Consider the following 19,177-nt stretch of genomic DNA (forward strand, 5'->3'; position numbering starts at 1 on the left):
CATTCGGGCGAATGGGCATTAAATTCTGCGCGACTTTATTTCTTCGCAAGCTAATCTCGTGGGTTATTTTAGGGCTTGTGTTCCCTTAGTCTTTAGGCTATAAATACTCAACTTTTCTGAATGTATTGCTCATGCCTACTTTGAGAGATTCCCTCTCAACTTAGAACATCACTTATTGCTTTCATCTTCTTCATTAATGCCCTAGCTTAGAATTTATTGCTTTCTCATTTACATTCAAGTCTCGTATCTTTACATTCCTTTTGTTCCTTTCATTCAAGCTTTGGTTTATGTAAGTTTATTACTTCCTTTATTGCTTTCTTGTCTTTCAATACTTTCATTTATTGTTTTTTTATTGCTTTCTTTACATTTGCTTTGAGTATTTGCTTCATTTATTGTTTACTTGCTCTTCAATATTGCTTTACTTCATTTATTGCTTTGTAGAGTAGTTCTTAGTTTCATTTATTGCTTTCACCCTTGTTTACTTCTTGCCCTTAATGCTTTCAATCATGTTCTCTTTTATTTGCTTTGTTTTAGTAGTCTTTAGCATGTGTGAGTAGTTCCCTTAGGGGTTGTGGTTTGGTGAAACCTTAGGTTTGATGCTTGTTCTTCATGTGTTAGGTTAGGGTTGAGGTTGTTATTGATTGATTGATTGATATTCGATTTGAATCTTGTCCTGCCACGCTTTAAGAGACATAAGGCGATTATGGGTCGTTCGTGTGGCTTATAAGGTCAAACTTCCCCTCGCTAGCTTGAGTGTCACGATCAATCATCGTTCGATCTCCCTTAACCTAGCTTTCCATGAGACCGTAGAAACCGACCTAGGGTGAATTGTCACCATCCCCGTTTGTCTCTTATCGTTTCTAGTCATCTTTATATTTGCTTGTTATTTGCTTTCATAGTTTATCCCATACACCCTCTCATCCTTTAACCCATCTACGTCAAGTCCTTAGTCTTGCTAGTTTTGTCCTCGTGGTTCGATCCCCGACTTACCTCTATACTCGTTATGGTTGTATAACGGTGTTTTATAAATATTATTTGCATAACTAGGTTCTTAGTATTACGACGTGCTAGAAACCGGTTATCACCTTCCATATGATTATCTCAATAAGCTTGCCCAATTTCTATTTTGCACACAATTTTAGTAATTTTTACTCCCTATATTTTTATTTTTAAATACTTCAATATTGTAATCCATTATATTTAAATTCTTAATCTCCCTGTCCTTTTACAATATTACGAACTATCTAAGACGGAGTACACTTTATAATAATATAATGAGATACAGCATACAAGGCATAACTAGCATTATACCGCTACATAGTCAAACCTCTAGAAACATCTATACCAATAAGATACACTTATTTTATTTGAGACAACCAAAAGTAAGAAGTGAGACCACCATTTTGCATGTTACCCATTCTCTATATAAACTCTTGTATTGTTAACATATGACTGTATGAGCATATCACTCCTTTAAAAAAATTAACCCATTACCCCAAAAAGCACAACAATTAGCTTTCCTTGAAACCCAAAAATGGCTCCAAGCTTAACGAAAGGAGCTCTAGATACCTTGGGCTTACTAGATAATGGTGCAATTCCACCATCAATCACTCTTGAAGCATCCACTTTTTTTGCTAATGGCCACCCATTTTTAACTCAAGTCCCTCCAAATATTACTACTAGTCTCTTGGACAAGCCACTTAATAATAATCCTACTAAAACTACTATTGTCACCCCATCAAGTGGTTGCTTTCTTGGGTTCCACGTGAACAAACTGGATAGTCACCACGTGGTACCTATCGGTAAGCTCAAGAGAATCCGGTTCATGAGTATCTTCCGGTTCAAAGTATGGTGGACTACTCTTTGGACCGGGGATAGTGGCAATGATGTTGAATATGAGACTCAAATGATGATGTTAGAGAACAATGAATTGGGCCGTCCATATGTTTTGCTTGTCCCAATCCTTGAAGGGTCGTTCCGAGCATCCCTTCAGCGTGGAACGGCCCAAAATGACGATGTATGCCTCTGCATGGAAAGCGGGTCGACCCAAGTAATTGGGTCGAGCTTTAAATCTTGCCTCTACATGCAAGTTGGATCCGATCCATATGATTTGGTGTTGGATGCTTTTCGGGTCATTCAGCACCATATGGGTACTTTTAAACTCTTGGAGGAGAAGAATCCACCAGGTATAGTGGATAAGTTTGGTTGGTGTACTTGGGATGCTTTTTACTTAAAAGTTAACCCGGAGGGCATCCGGAAAGGTGTCAAACACCTAAACCAAGGCGGATGCCCTCCAGGGTTAGTCTTAATAGATGATGGGTGGCAGTCGATTTCTCACGACTGCGACCCAATAACCCAAGAGGGAATGGATTTGACCACACCAGGTGAACAAATGCCATGTAGGCTAGTTAAATATGGAGAAAATTACAAATTTAAGGACTATGAGAGTCCTAAAGGGAAGGGGATAGGGTTAGGGGCATTTGTAAAGGACTTAAAAGATGAATTTAGGACAATAGAACATGTATATGTATGGCATGCTTTGATGGGTTATTGGGGTGGGATAAGACCTAATGTACCAAATATGCCCAAATCTAGGGTCATTACTCCAAAGTTGTCCAAGGGATTGCAAATGACTATGGAAGATTTGGCTGTGGATAAGATTGTTGAAAACGGTGTCGGTTTGATTCAACCTGATAAGGCAAAGGAGATGTATGAAGGCCTACATTCCCACCTTGAAGCGGCAGGAATTGATGGTGTCAAGGTTGATGTCATCCATGTAAGTTTCTCTTTACTTCATCAATCCATTCGTGTTATATTGATTCAATCTAGATCGGAAATCAATTCTAAATAAACATGTCTAATTCAATTAGCAAATTGATTATCCGAAAAGAATAATTTTTTTATGTTTTATAAACATATATTTATGTTGCATTTTGTTGGTGCGTGTATGTGTAGTTGCTAGAAATGATGTCAGAAGAATATGGGGGCCGCGTGGAGTTAGCCAAAGCATATTACAAGGCACTCACCGCATCAATAAAGAAGCATTTCAAAGGAAATGGTGTTATTGCAAGTATGGAACATTGTAACGATTTTATGTTACTTGGTACTCAATCCATATGTCTTGGACGTGTTGGTAAGCCATCTCTTTTCTCTATCAATAAACAAACAACATTAATAACAATATCTAAACCGAATTGAGATATTTCGTTACTTTAACGTTATTAATTGACTATCAGTATCGAATGTATTTAACTATACTACTTCTATATTATTGTGATAACTGATAAGGGAATGATTGTTCAATTGATTCTAAACAGCAAACACTATGTTGAGAAAAAGTTCAAATGACTAAATAAGCTAATAGCTAAGAAATCTAATACAATTTATACTTATATACCTAAATTGCTGAGGAACTTTTGAGTCAATTTATGCTTTAAAAAGCCATCACTAATGTTAATAAACATGTAAATGAGGATAGTTGGATACATATTAGGGCTGGTCAATTACACCTAACATAAGACTCATCTAATAATAGTTATTATTTCTGATTGACTATAAATAGTAAAAATTATCTACAACTTCACATAAATGTTTTTTAACTTTTTTAACTTAAGCTAATTGCTAAGAATTACCAGGAGTTTTGAATTAATTTACACACCTAAAATAATAAGTTTTGAGTCGATTGGTGATTAGGGGATGATTTTTGGTGCACTGATCCAAATGGAGACCCAAATGGGACATATTGGCTACAAGGTCTTCACATGGTGCATTGTGCTTACAATAGCTTATGGATGGGCAATTTCATCCACCCTGATTGGGATATGTTCCAATCTACTCATCCTTGTGCCGAATTTCACGCCGCCTCACGAGCCATCTCCGGTGGTCCCATATACGTTAGTGATTGTGTTGGACAACACAATTTCGAGCTACTTAAGAGGTTGGTTTTGCCTGATGGTTCAATCTTAAGGTGTCAGCATTATGCTCTTCCTACAAGAGATTGCTTATTTGAGGATCCTTTACATGATGGCAAAACAATGCTCAAGATTTGGAACCTTAACAAGGTAATGCCCGAAATATTGAACTAAGTAAACCTTTTATGAAACCGTCACATGAGCACATCTTTGTGAAACCACTTGTAACTATTCAAGTTTATCTTCGATTATTATGCAATCGTCCTATATAACATGAAACCGTCACATTCAAGAGCTAGATGCTATAAATAGTTAATCAACTAGTGTCCTATATTTCAGAGGTAATATTGATTACATTCCTCTGGTTCTCTCTTTTGAGGGGTACAGGTATGGATTGTCTGTTTCTTCCCTCACCTGAACTCTGCGCTCGAACGGAATATTGGGTTGATGATGATGATGTCATATATTTCTAATGTATTATATATAAATACATATGGAACAGTATACAGGTGTAATTGGAGCCTTCAATTGCCAAGGAGGGGGATGGTGTCCCCAAACGCGACGCAACAAAGCAGCATCCGAATTCTCACACGCGTTAAAATGCTTGACAAACCCCAAAGATGTTGAATGGAACAAAGGAAAGAACCCGATCTCCATCAAAGGAGAAAAATTATTCGTGGTTTATGCTTTTAAGGAAAAGTGGTTAAGACTCTTAAAACTCGATGAGAACGTGGAACTATCCTTGAATGCCTTCGATTTCGAGCTTTTAACGGTCTCTCCATTAAAACTCCTAGGGAGAAAACTAATCCAGTTTGCTCCCATCGGACTAGTTAACATGCTAAATACTAGTGGTGCTATTCAATCTCTTGTATTCCGAGATGACGAAAACATAGTAACTATCGGAGTAAAAGGATTTGGTGAATTTAAGGTGTTCTCATCAGAGAAACCAAAATCGTGTCGTGTTGATGGTAAGGATGTTGAATTTCTATATGAAGATTGTATGGTTAGTGTTCAAATAACACCACAAGGTTCTTTATCTAAAGAATCTATGCTTGAATATGAATTTTAGGATGGTGAAACTTTTTGTACACAATTAACACTTTTTGATTAAACTGAATCTTTCTTTTATATGATAGGCATATAGAAGTGCTTCCTCAGTCTCTTTTATTTTGCACCACTTTTTCTTTTAATTTGTCTTATTGATTTTACACTTTTTTTGTTTTTGACAATGGTCTCACTCCCTTTAATATCGTCCACAAACTTATACTTTCTTTCCAACTTAATTTCTCTTGTGTATAATAAGAGGGATACATAAAGTATATATCTAGCTCACACCATTGAATTGTAAGATCAACTACAGGTGAACAAAATTTTTTAGTACAAATTTAAGGAGGTAATAAACACACATAAACTAAAATTTAAGATTCCTTATCAATTTATGTTATGTGATTTAGTATCTTGCATGTACTTAAAATAGATAATAAGGTACTTCACTAACATAGTAAAATAGAAATTTGACTTTTCATTACTAGCATCACATTATAACTTACGATTACATTACAACTTATGTGTCGAAGCTGAAGTTGATGTTCTTTTAAAGAAATTACACAAATTGTTATATGAGACGGTTTTATTATAAGACACGTGATGCGTCTCATACATAGGTTAAATAGTCCAATCAATACAAAATATAAGGATATGAGATCTTAGTTTTAAAGTCATCTCACTGTAGACAATCTTAAGCAAAAGTAGTTATGAGAACTTAAATACTTACCAGTTTCTGGGCACTTGAATCATATTCAAACCATTCTCTGTTTCTTTGCCTGTAATGTTCAAGCACAATAATAAATCAATTTCTTTAACATCCTAGATGATACACGAAACGCAATCAGGCAGAGATAGATTAATGGTATATACTGTTTGTGCAAAGATCATAAATGTCCCCCACAGGATAATACAATTCACTAGACTCCTAACCTTCCTATGCACATGAAAACGAGCTAAATAATTCATGAAAACAAATCAAAAAGCAGAGAAATGTAGAATGTAAATAAGGGGAAAATTGGATTTTGTTCTTTAGATTATCCAAGAAAAGCAAATAAAACAGACATACGGGGTATATAATCTAAATGGCTTGAGCATTGTTTTTCAAAAAGTCTGTTAGTATTAAGATCTGATTCTGCTTTACCAAAGATTAGCATGTCCTGTGTACTAGTACTACCATTTAAAACCTAATGAGCACTAAGTTGTGGATACTTAAGTCACGTCAACTCTTCGTTATTCCTTGTGTACTCGTGTCTAAAAATTAACACAGCCAAATGTATGGAAATCATACCCAACATTTTAATGGTCAAACAGACACGTCAATTATCATAGGTGATAGCAACACACTCGTACAGAAAAAATGTTAAAGAAAAGAAAGAGCGGGAAAAAATAAATTATGAACAAGTACTCAAAATGGATGTGGGATTTGAAATTCTAACTAGCAAACAAGTTAGATTGATGTGTAAAAAGCACTGCATAGACATAAACATTTATAATTAATACCACAAGGTGAGAACGTCGAGGAGATAGGAAGAGATGGGGTGATATGGAGCCTTTTCCATGACTGTGAGGTGACGCAGAAACTTGGTCCTGATATATGAAGTGAGATATAGACCCTGAGAAACATTGAATCATCTATGCATTAGACGACGTGATGGTCCTTAAATTAGAAGACCAACCAAACAACTTATCAAGTCAAGATACAGAAGCAAGCATTTAAAAATTGAAACTTCCAAATCAATTAAAATTACTTGATCTCTACAATTTGTGGCAACAGCTATGAAGCAGCTTCTTAAGAACTAAAGAAATATGTATCATTATACAAAGTACAAAGACAATTTGACAAGTCTGCTATGCTATCAAATATCAATAAAAGTGGGAACACCAGAGTTTGAGCATACCTGATGATGCGGCCTGCAATCTTTCTCTTGTAATTTTAACAAATCTGAATAAATCATTGCTTTTGTTTAACTCATGAACCAGCTCTTCAACGCCATTCAAGTGAGGCTTACAATCAAGCACTGCAATATGTTCATCATAATCAAAGATTAAACTCAATAGAAATTAGAAATCCTTAACCATCCAACAAAAGCAACAGAAGAACAATTAACTTGCAACACATTGTAACACACAAGTAAAACACTTACGAGTTACGAGTATAGAGTTCATTTACGTAATGAATGGTGAAAGAATACTCCTCACTTGGCCATTTTTTAATGATGTTCATAAATGAGAATGTTACACCTGTCTGAGAGAGACCGTTAAGGCAGTTATAATTAACATAACATAAAAAAGCTTCATTAATAGAAAACTTTTTACATTACTTTGTCCTGTGTTGATACGAAAACCAAGAACCCTGCTGTACCATGTAATTGTGTCCTGTATACTTCTCTTCTCCTTAAAGCTTCAAGACTTCTTTCTTCGGACCCGGCAAGAGCTTCGAAATTTTAAAACAAAGGAAAAAGGCAAATATAAGAAAATCTCAAATTTTGTATAACAAGTCTTGTATGAGACCGTCTCATTATGAGATGAACCCATATAATTAACCAATTTCTCTAATTGATCACTTTAAGGGTTTTAAGTGATCACTTTAAGTTATAATTGATCACTTACGACTATTAAAAGTAATCACGTTAAACCCATAAATGATCACTTTAAGGTTATAAGTGATCACTTTAAAACAATAAGTGTACATTGTGTTTTAAAAAATATATAGCCCTACAACAATTTCTTTTAAGCGACTATTATGTCCAGTATAACACAGACACAGCAGTGCAAAGAATGTCATTCTATGATTGGTTTTATTTGTTATCAAACAAATAAAACGGTAATAGACAACTGACTCTTGATCATCTAAAAGTGAAGAAAATAAACACAATAAATGGTGTAGCAATGGCATGACATGCTACGATATGCCTTTAGTCTTATTCAAATTTTGCTATCCAATCAGTAGAACTTGCATAAACACTACTCTGACTTCAATATTTTTCAGCAAAAAAAAATAGGCACAGATATTTACTTTGGCTTTTAATTTAGCTAGAGGGCTGAAAACAGCAATTTGGTGGAGAAACCATGTCATACCTTCATTTGACTTAGTAGTGAAGAAAAATATAATTAATATCAACCCAGAACAACATGGCCATATTGTTTTTCATTTAATCATATATTCATAACTACGCAAGAGAAAGAAGAGTATTACACTAATTCTGTAGTCTGGACACATGTATTCTCAGCAAACAAAAATTGAGTCAACTAAGTGAAAATACTTACCTTTTGATTGTTCAGACAACATTGAGCTGCTTGATCACGTACAATCTTCTGAAGCTCATCCACTTTTGCTCTTGCGTCAAAAAGGCAGTCTTTGATTTCAATCTGCATGGCCTCTTTACTTGTCTTACCTATCAATAGAAAGAAAACTGCATCAACAACTTTCTAATTTCGAAATGAAGTTGCTAACTCTCTTGACTCATATATCAATTGTTCACCAAAATCACTTATGCTAGTAAATGATGCAATCATTGTACATTAGAAACTAGCCACCAAATTCTAGTAATCAGAATAAGGTCAGTTGATTAGTTGACAAACAACAATAGCGTAACATGCATGGTATGCTTTTATTGTTTATGATGCATGCCAATCGAGCAATCAGGAAATCAAGTTGTGGGATGGCTAGCGTGATTTTATTTTGACAACCTACTGCCAAGTATTTGATAAATCTTATGATGAGTTCACTCTTACCTCAAAATACGCAAGGGTCGTTCATGCAAAGTCACTTGATTACTGATTATAGATTTACAGTCATAATAAGATGGGACGAGAGACATAACCTGTTCCACAATCCCGAAATGCCCATCCTAGATCACCCGCGAATTACCACCCCAAGGTCTCAAGGTGACGTCCCAATAACAGATATTTCAACCAATAGTGTAGTAATTAAAAGCCTTTTTGGCCTCCATCTACAGATTAAAGGAAGATAAAAGAGAGGAAATCGAGAAGATACAACCTCTAAATAGAAAAAGGATATTTAAAAACAAAATTTTAGAATACAAATGACAATTTTGATTTCTTTTGATATTAAATTTACATTCTATACATAATGTATCACATACCTAGTTTTTCTCGAGTCACTCTAGGTTGCATTCTCATTACTGTTCCATGTATCGAAATGAATTACATTTCGGCTAACAAAGGTTACAATTACCTTGGGTGGTTTATTGTCATTGTCACACTCACATCTAATGTTAAACACTTAAACTTGGTTGTTTTAAACTAGAACAACTTAGGAAGCAAAGAACTCCCAAGAACAGTCGTTGGATGCTTCTTAATGAAAACTTCGATCCAACAACTAAGTAATGAGAGTCTAACAAGTAATGCAAAATAAACGAGACACGTCCTCCTTGGTGGCGGTTTGCTTTGATTGATTATAGAGTAAATACTTTGAGTTTAAATCATGAACTCATAGAATGGTTACAATTAGAGAGAGAGAGATTAGAGAGGCAGTTATGTTTAGTCAAGAGGTTAGAAAGATAGTAATCTAGGCCAAGCGTAAACCCCTTTATAAACTAAAGCGCTAAGTACAAAACAATGACAAACATAAGTAAAATCGCAAAAAACAGAGGATGCATCGCAAGGGGGCGCTCAAGCAAGAACACCCCAGCAAGTCCAAGCAAGCTGAGAAAGTAACATTCTGGAGTCATTTTGATCTTTGTGTTTGTTCGAGCACATCGGTCGCTCCAACGAGCACCCCTAGGATTGGGACTCTTGACCATCTTGCCATGCGCACTACTCCATGAAACTCTTTTTTCCATATCTTGCACCAAATAAGAAACTATCATCCTTTTCAACTCTACCCATATTGTCTCCTTCTTTAGCCAACACAACCAAACACCCATGTGTATCCAAGGCTTCTAAGAAAATGCTTCAGCAAAGTTGTTCCAGTTCCACAATTGTGCACTCATGTCACACCCATACACTAACAGCATCAAAACCTATGCACATGTTGCCTACACTTGGCGTAAACTTATCAAAGAGAAGTACAGGTGCAAACTAAGTGTACTACAGCTATTTTGTTTAAACATACCATACTTTTTTGCCCAACATGAAGGGTCCATACAATGTCCGAATCTCAAGATCTAATATGAATAGTAATTTTAAGAGACCAAGTAAATTTTGCTTCTACGGCTATAAAAGAGGCATTATTGTGATCTAAATTCTCACTACAGTAAAGATGTGATCTTTGATTAAGCAGTGAGATCAACAAATATTACAAACTTCATTAACAAAAAAAAAAACAAATTGCAATAATTATCAACGTGCAACAATCAATACAAGTGATTTGTAAAGCTACAAGCCTACAAACTACCAATTGCATAGAAAATTTAAGCTCAGCAAAAGAAATTGATTCAAAGATATCTAAATATACACAAGAAAGCAGACATGCTATCATTAACAGCCTACCTAATAAAGCTCTCACCAGTTCATCCTCCAATTCTCTCAATTCAACTTTGAGTTTTCCCAATGTTACTGCAAAAAGCCAATTGATGATGCATTATCAACTAAAATTATCAAATTAAGCATATTTTTTTTATAGACTTCCAAAAAACCCTAATTACACACAGATAAACACAAAAAAGCATAAAATCATAAAAATAAAACACGAAACAATAAATTTCTCTCTATAGAAGTGATTTTAAAGAAAGAAACCTTCATTTTGAGCAGTTAACTGAGATATAGATTTGTGAGATTGCAGAAATATCTCAATTGAAACTGAAATTGAGTCAATTTTTGCCGATGAACTTCAATTTTGTCGTCGCACAATCGTCGTAGCTCTGATAATTTCGACCGAACTGTTACTTGTGGTTTCGTTTGCATGGAATCCATGAGAGGAGAAAAAAGGAGAACGAAGAAGTTTAGCCCGCCTTTTTATCTTCGAAACTAAAATTGAGTTTTAAAAATTTCCACTTCTGAACGGACACTAAGCTTAAGAACTTAAAACAGTTTTTTTTTTTCCAAGTAGATCTTAAACTTTTTTTCATCCTTCATGGTGAAAAATTAGGGAGATTGAAGAGTAGTTATTATAACTTTTTTTTAATTAATTTAAGTTATATAAAAGACATTGTCTCAGTTCAAGTATTACTTTTTAAAAATAAAATATTATCATAAAAATATATTTGGGTTGAATATCACATTTATTTTTTTCCTTTGGCCAAGCTATAATTTAAAAAATATATATGATATAACTCTATACAAACAATTTTTGAAGAACACAAACTTGACAAATTCATATTTAAGACAGATTTAGCGTAAACTAATTTTAAATTAGACTAAATAGCTTAACAAAATTAATTGAATCATTCACTTTTGTACTTAAAAGCTTTTATTTTAGTTGTTTATTGTTTGATAAATTATTTTAAAAGTTAACTTTGCCACTCTATTAGAGATTAAAATATATTAAATTAATATACACAAATTCTTGTATGAGACAGTCTCATACAAAACGGACTAATTTATATAAACATGTTTCACCATACAACGATACTTATAGAAACTTAAACGTCAATTTTTTGAAATAAAAGCTAGATAACTAAAACGTGCCCAATACAGAATTTTTGAAATTCTTAAGTGAAAAAAAAAATTAATTAAATAAACTAACTTTCAAACAATTTCCAAAAGTAAGCGTCCGTACCCCAAAGCTGTGCTTTGGAGCTGTTCGCAGTTACTAACTGCGAACAGCATATAAGACAAACTAGCTGTTCGCAGTTACTAACTGCGAACAGCTATTTTGTCTTATATGTTGTTCGCAGTTACTAACTGCGAACAGACCTGATCTACAAAATCAGATCAGTTTCTATTTTTCGCAAAATCCCAATTCAAAAACCCACTTCACTCGACATTTCCACCTTCTCCCTCTAAAACCATTGATTCATTCCATCAAATCGTGCAATCCTCTTTCAATTTGGCACTTCAAAATTAGTGTGGGATACTATAGCTTGCGCAAAGGTAAATTTTTTTGTGTTTTTTTGGTGTATATTTGGATTTTAGGGTTTTAATCAAATTTGTTTATTTATTCAAATGTAGGTTTGTAGTGGTTAAATCAAGACTAATCTTAATCATCCATAAGCATTGAAGGTAATTTCTAATTGTTTTTATAGCTTTATGTTGGATTTTGAAGTAATGTTGTTGTATTATTTGAATATTATTAGAAAATGTTGATGTTGATGTTGGTATTAGAAATGTTATTTGTGAACTTATGAATTGATTTATTATTTGGATTATGTGTATTATATATGTATGAACTTGGCTACATTATGGATTTGAATAATTTGTAGATCAAAAAAGATTATAATCAAATGAATATAATGTACTTGTATGGACATGAGTTGATGTTGATGTTGATTTTCTTTGTATTAATGTAGAAAATGGCATCATTTTGCGTCACTATAGTATGTTGTTGGAATGGTTGTATTAGAGAAAATAATGGCAAAGTTCATTATGTTGGGGGAAGACGTAAGTTGTTTGCTTGCAATTCGAACATGGATTTGAACGTTACTAGTCAAAGTTATGCAAGTACATACGAACATTACTTCATGCCCATGATCGATAAGAGGTCATACGAACATAATAGTAATATTAACTAAAACTAACTCGAACACAGGAGTACAGGAGATGGATCCAGCAGCTCCAGGACCCGTAGACCCTAGTGTGTTAACCTTGCAGCATGAGCACAGGAGTACTCCTCTTTGGGATGCCCAGGTTAGTTTACGATAGTTATGATTTACATTTTACTATTGCGTACATACAAGTAACTTATTTATATTTCAATATTCTTAGGTGTCTGATGCGGAAACGCTGGGCACCAGGCATCCAGATTCTGTTCCATGGGTGATCGATGATAGGATCATCCCATACTTAGAGCTAACGAGGTTATACGACTTTCACCTCGTAGCATACGGCAGAGTTGATCGTGCCATTATCACGGCACTGGTCGAGAGATGGCGTCAGGAGACGCATACATTTCATCTCCCTCTAGGTGAGGCTACCATCACATTGCTTGATGTAGCCTTACTAACGCGGCTTCCCATAGAGGGACGTGCCGTTTGTACAGGCGGACGCCAGCTATCAGGCTGGCGTGACATGGTGCATCGCATTTTGGGAGAACGCCCTCCACCGTTACATTTGATTAATTACATATTAATTACATTTGCGATCGTTAGCTGTGGGCGTGGGAGCATATTCTTATCGGCCAACCTTATAGAACCGTTGGTCGTGGTGATACTGCTCCTCCACCACAGCCAGCCCCCGATGTTCCGTACGGTTCGAGGTGGAGTTTTGCCCGCCGGACGCGCAAGCACACCGGCAGCGGTCTAGGATTCTACCGAGATCAATTAGACCTCCTACGACCCAACCAGGTAAACATTTCAGTACTCATTAACATTAGTACAATTTAATCAACATATCACTTACCTTTTTCATAACATGTATTTAGTTTTTGTGGGACCCATACCCAGCGGAAGCCTACACAGCTGTACTCGAACACTCGGGGATTCATTCCGGGGCGTGGAGGGCTTATGTGCCACTCATATGCTTCGACATTGTCGAAGTACATCTACCAGAGCGCGTAATGCGCCAATATGGGTTGGTACAGGGCATTCCACCGCCTTGTGACACTAAACCCCAGCTGCACCTAATTTCGCGAAGAAATCAAGCTGGGGCAAATTGGATGGAGATCAACGGGCGCCACATCGCTCGTTGGGATCATAGACTTGAGCTGCTGGCACAAGGTGCGCCAATCGATGTTGTCGGCGCACCTACTACACCTGACTATATGCCGTGGTTCCTCTCCATCACGCGCCGATGGATGACACCACGTGCCCTCTTGGAAGCAGCACATTACGCACCTGTTGCGCCTGCGATGACCAAATTTGTAAGTCTTCATTTGTATTTATTTGATTAAGTTGCCAATTAAATAATAAAATGTTACATTTTCTAAATATTAATTGCAGGCACAAGGTGCGGCAAACGTGATGCGGTACAGCCAGGAGGAGCCGGTGAGGGAGATTGCACATGACATGCTCTTCGGCTCGCAGTTCCAGCACTTCATACCGGAAGTCGCTGCACAGCACTCATCGACTACCTCCCATACGCACATGGCATGCTCTCCTTCTTATGACTACCATTTGGAGGAGATGGATCATTCATATCCCGTTGACGCTGCGGGGACCTCACAGGCTGGGCCATCACAGCCATCGCAGTACCAGTCCCCTCCACTGCCAGTGCGTCACGCGAACGCCTCTTTCTATCGTAGGAGGCGAAGGAGACCAACCCAGTTGGATAGGGTAGATGAGGGTTCATGAGCGTTAACGATTACCTTTTGTGTATTTGGATCGACTATGTACATATATATATATATATTTTAATTGACTTGTATATTTCAAACATTTGTATATATTTTGTTGCATATATATTTTAATTGACTTATGAATGATCGGAGTTTTGGCGATGAATCATGTCGCCTTAAAGATACATCGACTTGTAATTATCTATTCTAATGTCTCTAGTGCAATTACAACAACAAACAACTCAAAAATAAAGGAAAAAAAAAATTTACTTAGCTTTTCGCAGTTAGTAACTGCGAACAGCATATAAGACAAAATAGTTGTTCGCAGTTACTAACTGCGAACAGCTAGTTTGTCTTATATGCTGTTCGCAGTTAGTAACTGCGAACAGCTCCAAAGCACAGCTTTGAGGTACGGACGCTTACTTTTGGAAATTGTTTGAAAGTTAGTTTATTTAATTATTTTTTTTTTTCACTTAAGAATTTCAAAAATTCCCCAATACACATGTTACTTATGGCTTCGTATATGACCTGGCCCAATTGGCCAACCTACAAGCCCAAACCCGGAAAATTGTGATCAAAAAGCATGACCTTGTCCGAAAAGCCTTAAAACATTTTTTTGAAAAAAAAAAATATAAATGGTAAATTGATTTAATGGAACGGATGAAATGGAAAATTATAGCATTTTTATTTAGACGGAAGAGTTTTTAAAGGAATTCTAGTGGGTTGATATACATATTATTACCAAGGCCAAATTCGAACAGATGCAAATCAAATATAATTATATCTTTTTTTTTTCTGAGATCAAATACAATTATACCTTAATAAATTTATATTAGATCATCTAATTTCAAATCAAGAAAATACTCGTTTGTTTTGATTTGGTCATTAGTTATACACCTTAAATACAGCTTAGAGTTGTTAATGTAAAACGATTTAATTTTGAAAATTGTAACGCATTTTTATCCATCTCAAATGGTGTTCAGTGCTCATCCTTATTTTTCTTCAAATAGTTTATAATAATCTTATACAGAACAAAATCATGTATAATGATTTTCTCTCTTCTACAAACTTGCAAGATAATGTCATTTGTTTTGATTTAAACATTTTCATGGTGTTTGGTGAAAAATTTAATTAGGTATTTACTTTTCTAATTATGGTCTGAAAATTATTTGATCAAAAACCCAATAAATATTAAAATTGTGCAATATAAAATATGAAAAAATGACAATAAAGCTTAATCAATTTTTGTGCATAAATTAGTGTTCGACAATCATCCTGTACTAATATTCTCGATTCAGTCTTAGTTAAGCTTGTGACAAAAATCACATGTTCCAAAAGTTTTTTTTTTTTTTATTACTTGGCCGAAAGAAGGAAAATAAAAAGCATTGATCGTTCCACCAGCAACAGTATTAGCGTAAGTGTCAATTTTGAAGGATAAAAAAAGATAATATTTTTAAGGTATTTTATTTAAGTGCATACATTAAATATTAATACACCATTGAAAGTTTGAATATATGGATCAAAAGTGGGAACAATATATTCATCCAACATATTTATTCAACGTTTTGGTTACATATCGTATGCATTAGGATGATGCTTTAATATTATTAAAAATAAATTTTTTAGCAGTAAGAGATTTAGAAAATCGGATAAATATAGTGTAAATTATAGCATATATTGTAAGTTAAATAAGGTTATACTCCACCTAATATATACATTGGTCATTGGAACATAACATCAAAATATTGATCATAAAATTTCGCACTTTTAAAAAAAAAAAAATATCAAACACCTTTAAAGTTTTCCATTTAAATTTACTTTTATTTGTGCTCTTTTTTGTTCTAACAAATACCTTTAAATAGAGTTAGGGACGGTGGAACTTTGATCTTAATTTGAGCTTTTTCTCTTTGGACCGATCCACTTTCACTACTTCAACGTAACTTCTATGTTCTATGAGTACTATACCAAAATATTATTAGTCAAACGTAGCAGTTGGTGTTAAAGGGATTAAAAATAATAATTTTTAACACTATATATTTCTAAATTTTAAAATACTTCATATATTACAGTTGTTAGTACTATTCATCGTTTAAACTTATTTTATACATTGTGACTAATGTATACTGTTGTCATTTAGATCGTATAATGTTTATCGGAAATAATAAATTATTAAATCAAATAAATTAATTAAATAAATAATTAATTGGAAATATCCCAAAATTGCAAAGTTAATAATTTTGTGGAAAGTGTTTTTCACGGATCACGAAAAGGCTCGCGGGTCACGAGTGTTTCGAAGCATGTTTTGAAAAAAAACACATTTCGGGGGTCGCGAGTTTCACACTGGTTTTTGCAATGTTCGTTTTATTCAGTTTTGTTAGTTATGCAATAACTACCTACGGCTAATATGGTTATATTAACTGAATAATTAGGATGGATTGATTTAATATCTACATTGATTCATGAATCGATATTGCGGTTCATACAGGGACATATTACTTCATGAATGGTTGTATACTCTTCTATAAATGTATAAGGCATGTGTAACTTATTTCTTATATGAGATATACATGGAATATACATGTGATTTCTGAATTTCTTATCCACTCTAGCACTTTACAGAAAGAACTTAATTGCAATCCTCGATTGTAAATTTCCATTTAAGGTTTTCTCTCCTTGTGCAAGAAATTTAGTGAAATTCTTTGTATCTCATAACATATTTCCGGTTTATATTCCCAAGCACCGTAGTAGGGAGGAAATAATGTTTTAGGAAAGAGCATCTCACCTAGAATTGATATCAAGTCACAAACAAAATCTTGTTGTTACTATGTTTGATATATGGTGATTCCCGATGATGAAGTTTACATTTGGTGTATGTTAAGCAAAGGTTTGAACTTGTTATATGTTTTTGTAACCTACTTAATTTATGTAACTTTATTTTATAAGTTTAATTATAATTTAAAGTCACAAAATACAACATATACAAAAAAATATAGTCAATTAGAATCTTAGTTGAATTGTTTAATTGTTTAATTGATTGCATATTTTCATAATATTAACTTTATATAATTATAAGTTATGCATAATTCAATATATAAATGATCAAAATAAATCATTGAATTTGCATAAAAAGTCAAATGTAACAAGTATAATGGAACAGAAAAAGTATATTTTTTTGACGATGATGACATGATAAAAATATACAATAATATATATTTAAGGACTAAAGTTACTATTAGTACGTTGTGCTTACTTCAAAAATTAAGGGTCTAAAAACAAGTTATCAAAAAACAAATTAAAATAATATAAATTATTATAACAAATATTTAACACCCTTTAATTATAGGGGTATTAAGTGATTATTTGACACGCATTAAGAGGGTAGCAAACAAATCATCCTTAAAAAGAATACAACTTAGCTATCAAAATATGACCAATAAATTACAAATATCGATTTTAAACCTTTATTCTAAAGTTTTAAATAATCAGTTGTTATATGAATTTTTATGGTAAAATACTACTTTTTACTATTTCTATTTCACTTTGTTTATTATGTTTAAAATATTTTACACAAATAAAGAGAATTATAAATTATTGTTTAAAATTCCAGTTATAACTCATTATAATTATTAACCTATCCAAAATGTAGTTAATTATTTAGCTAATTTAAATATGCATGACATACCCCCAATTTGGAAGTTACTTTAAAACATTCAATCATCAAGAAAAGCTAAAAAAGCTAGAGAAATAGGGCAACAAAGAGTTTGATTTAGCTCATAATGGACTAGTCTAAGATCCTATTAATCATTAATGAACTTTGTAAATCACTTATTTTTGTATTAGCAACTATCTTAATTAGCTACATGAAGATCGTCCCCACGTACCATTTTATGTTAATTATCATTTAATTAATTAATTCAATTAAAACCTAATTAATCTAGATTATCTTGATTGATGTTGCATAAGTCATGATACCCTTGATCTAACTTTTGTACATGTCTTTTGACCATTAGTATTCCACCATTATATGAATTAATTCAATTATTGGTAAAAGAATCATTATATTTGAGTTCAATTATAGGTAGAAGAATCTTTAGCTAAAGAAATTAAACAATCCTTTGATTTTATAGTCTTTTGTGCTAAGGCTTCACTTGATTGTTATTAAAATGGATAATTATGATTTTTATATTAAGTTCATAATCAATTTATGTATTTTATTTTAGAGATGATAATTTAAGATAAAGATTAATAATAAAAAAATATATTTTACTTTGATACACATATAATATATTGATGTGTTAGAATGTTGGCTGATTTAAAATTAAATTTTAGTAATATTAACAATATAATTAATCTAACTCGCCTATGTACTAATGTGTTTTATCTACATAGTAGGCTAAGATAAGGAGAGAGTTAGAAAATTGAGACGTCAAGAATCGAACTTAAATTCCCCTTAGAAAAACTATACACACTCTAACTGAAATAAAACATAATTCTCGCTAAAAATGCTTCTTTTTATAGTGAAGGAAGAGTTTTATAGGATCAAGCCACGCTAGGGTAGGATTAATTTCCAAGATATATGAGTGGCATGCTTGGTTTTGCCCTAACCAAGTAGACAACTTAAAGGTATTAGCTAGGGTGTCCTGTCTTCATTTGTTGGCTACACCGGAGTAAATGAGTAGAGTACATAATGGCCTCTTAGTGCTCCTACTTCTATGTACTAGTAGTCCATATCTTAGGTCATACTTTTCAATCCTACTATTTTTTTTATCACTTTACTAAAAATTTTTGCTAAAAGCTTAATAAATTTAAATTTACCGTATAGGATATAATATTTTTCGTCATAATATAATTGTAAATGTCAATTTTAGTGGCAAACTCAACAGAA

The 19,177-nt window shown here is 33.6% G+C and overlaps 2 protein-coding genes and 1 pseudogene across 2 annotated transcripts; 2 read left to right on the forward strand and 1 right to left on the reverse strand.

Annotated features, from left to right (window-relative positions):
* Positions 1 to 1,123: 1,123 nt before the first annotated feature.
* Positions 1,124 to 4,980, forward strand: LOC130800176 (galactinol--sucrose galactosyltransferase-like). Its single transcript, XM_057663568.1, has 4 exons — positions 1,124 to 2,776; positions 2,956 to 3,133; positions 3,694 to 4,061; positions 4,414 to 4,980. The coding sequence occupies exons 1-4, from the start codon at positions 1,535 to 1,537 to the stop codon at positions 4,978 to 4,980; spliced, it is 2,355 nt and encodes a 784-aa protein (XP_057519551.1). The 5' UTR covers positions 1,124 to 1,534.
* A 534-nt stretch (positions 4,981 to 5,514) lies between these two features.
* On the reverse strand, positions 5,515 to 10,957 carry LOC130800177 (kinetochore protein SPC25 homolog; annotated as a pseudogene).
* Positions 10,958 to 12,487: 1,530 nt separating this feature from the next.
* On the forward strand, positions 12,488 to 14,308 carry LOC130800105 (serine/threonine-protein phosphatase 7 long form homolog). Its single transcript, XM_057663457.1, has 6 exons — positions 12,488 to 12,521; positions 12,610 to 12,707; positions 12,786 to 13,123; positions 13,210 to 13,363; positions 13,441 to 13,878; positions 13,958 to 14,308. The coding sequence occupies exons 1-6, from the start codon at positions 12,488 to 12,490 to the stop codon at positions 14,306 to 14,308; spliced, it is 1,413 nt and encodes a 470-aa protein (XP_057519440.1).
* Positions 14,309 to 19,177: the final 4,869 nt, after the last annotated feature.

Source organism: Amaranthus tricolor, chromosome 14 (assembly GCF_026212465.1).
Source record: "Amaranthus tricolor cultivar Red isolate AtriRed21 chromosome 14, ASM2621246v1, whole genome shotgun sequence".
NCBI classification, from domain to species: Eukaryota; Viridiplantae; Streptophyta; class Magnoliopsida; order Caryophyllales; family Amaranthaceae; genus Amaranthus; species Amaranthus tricolor.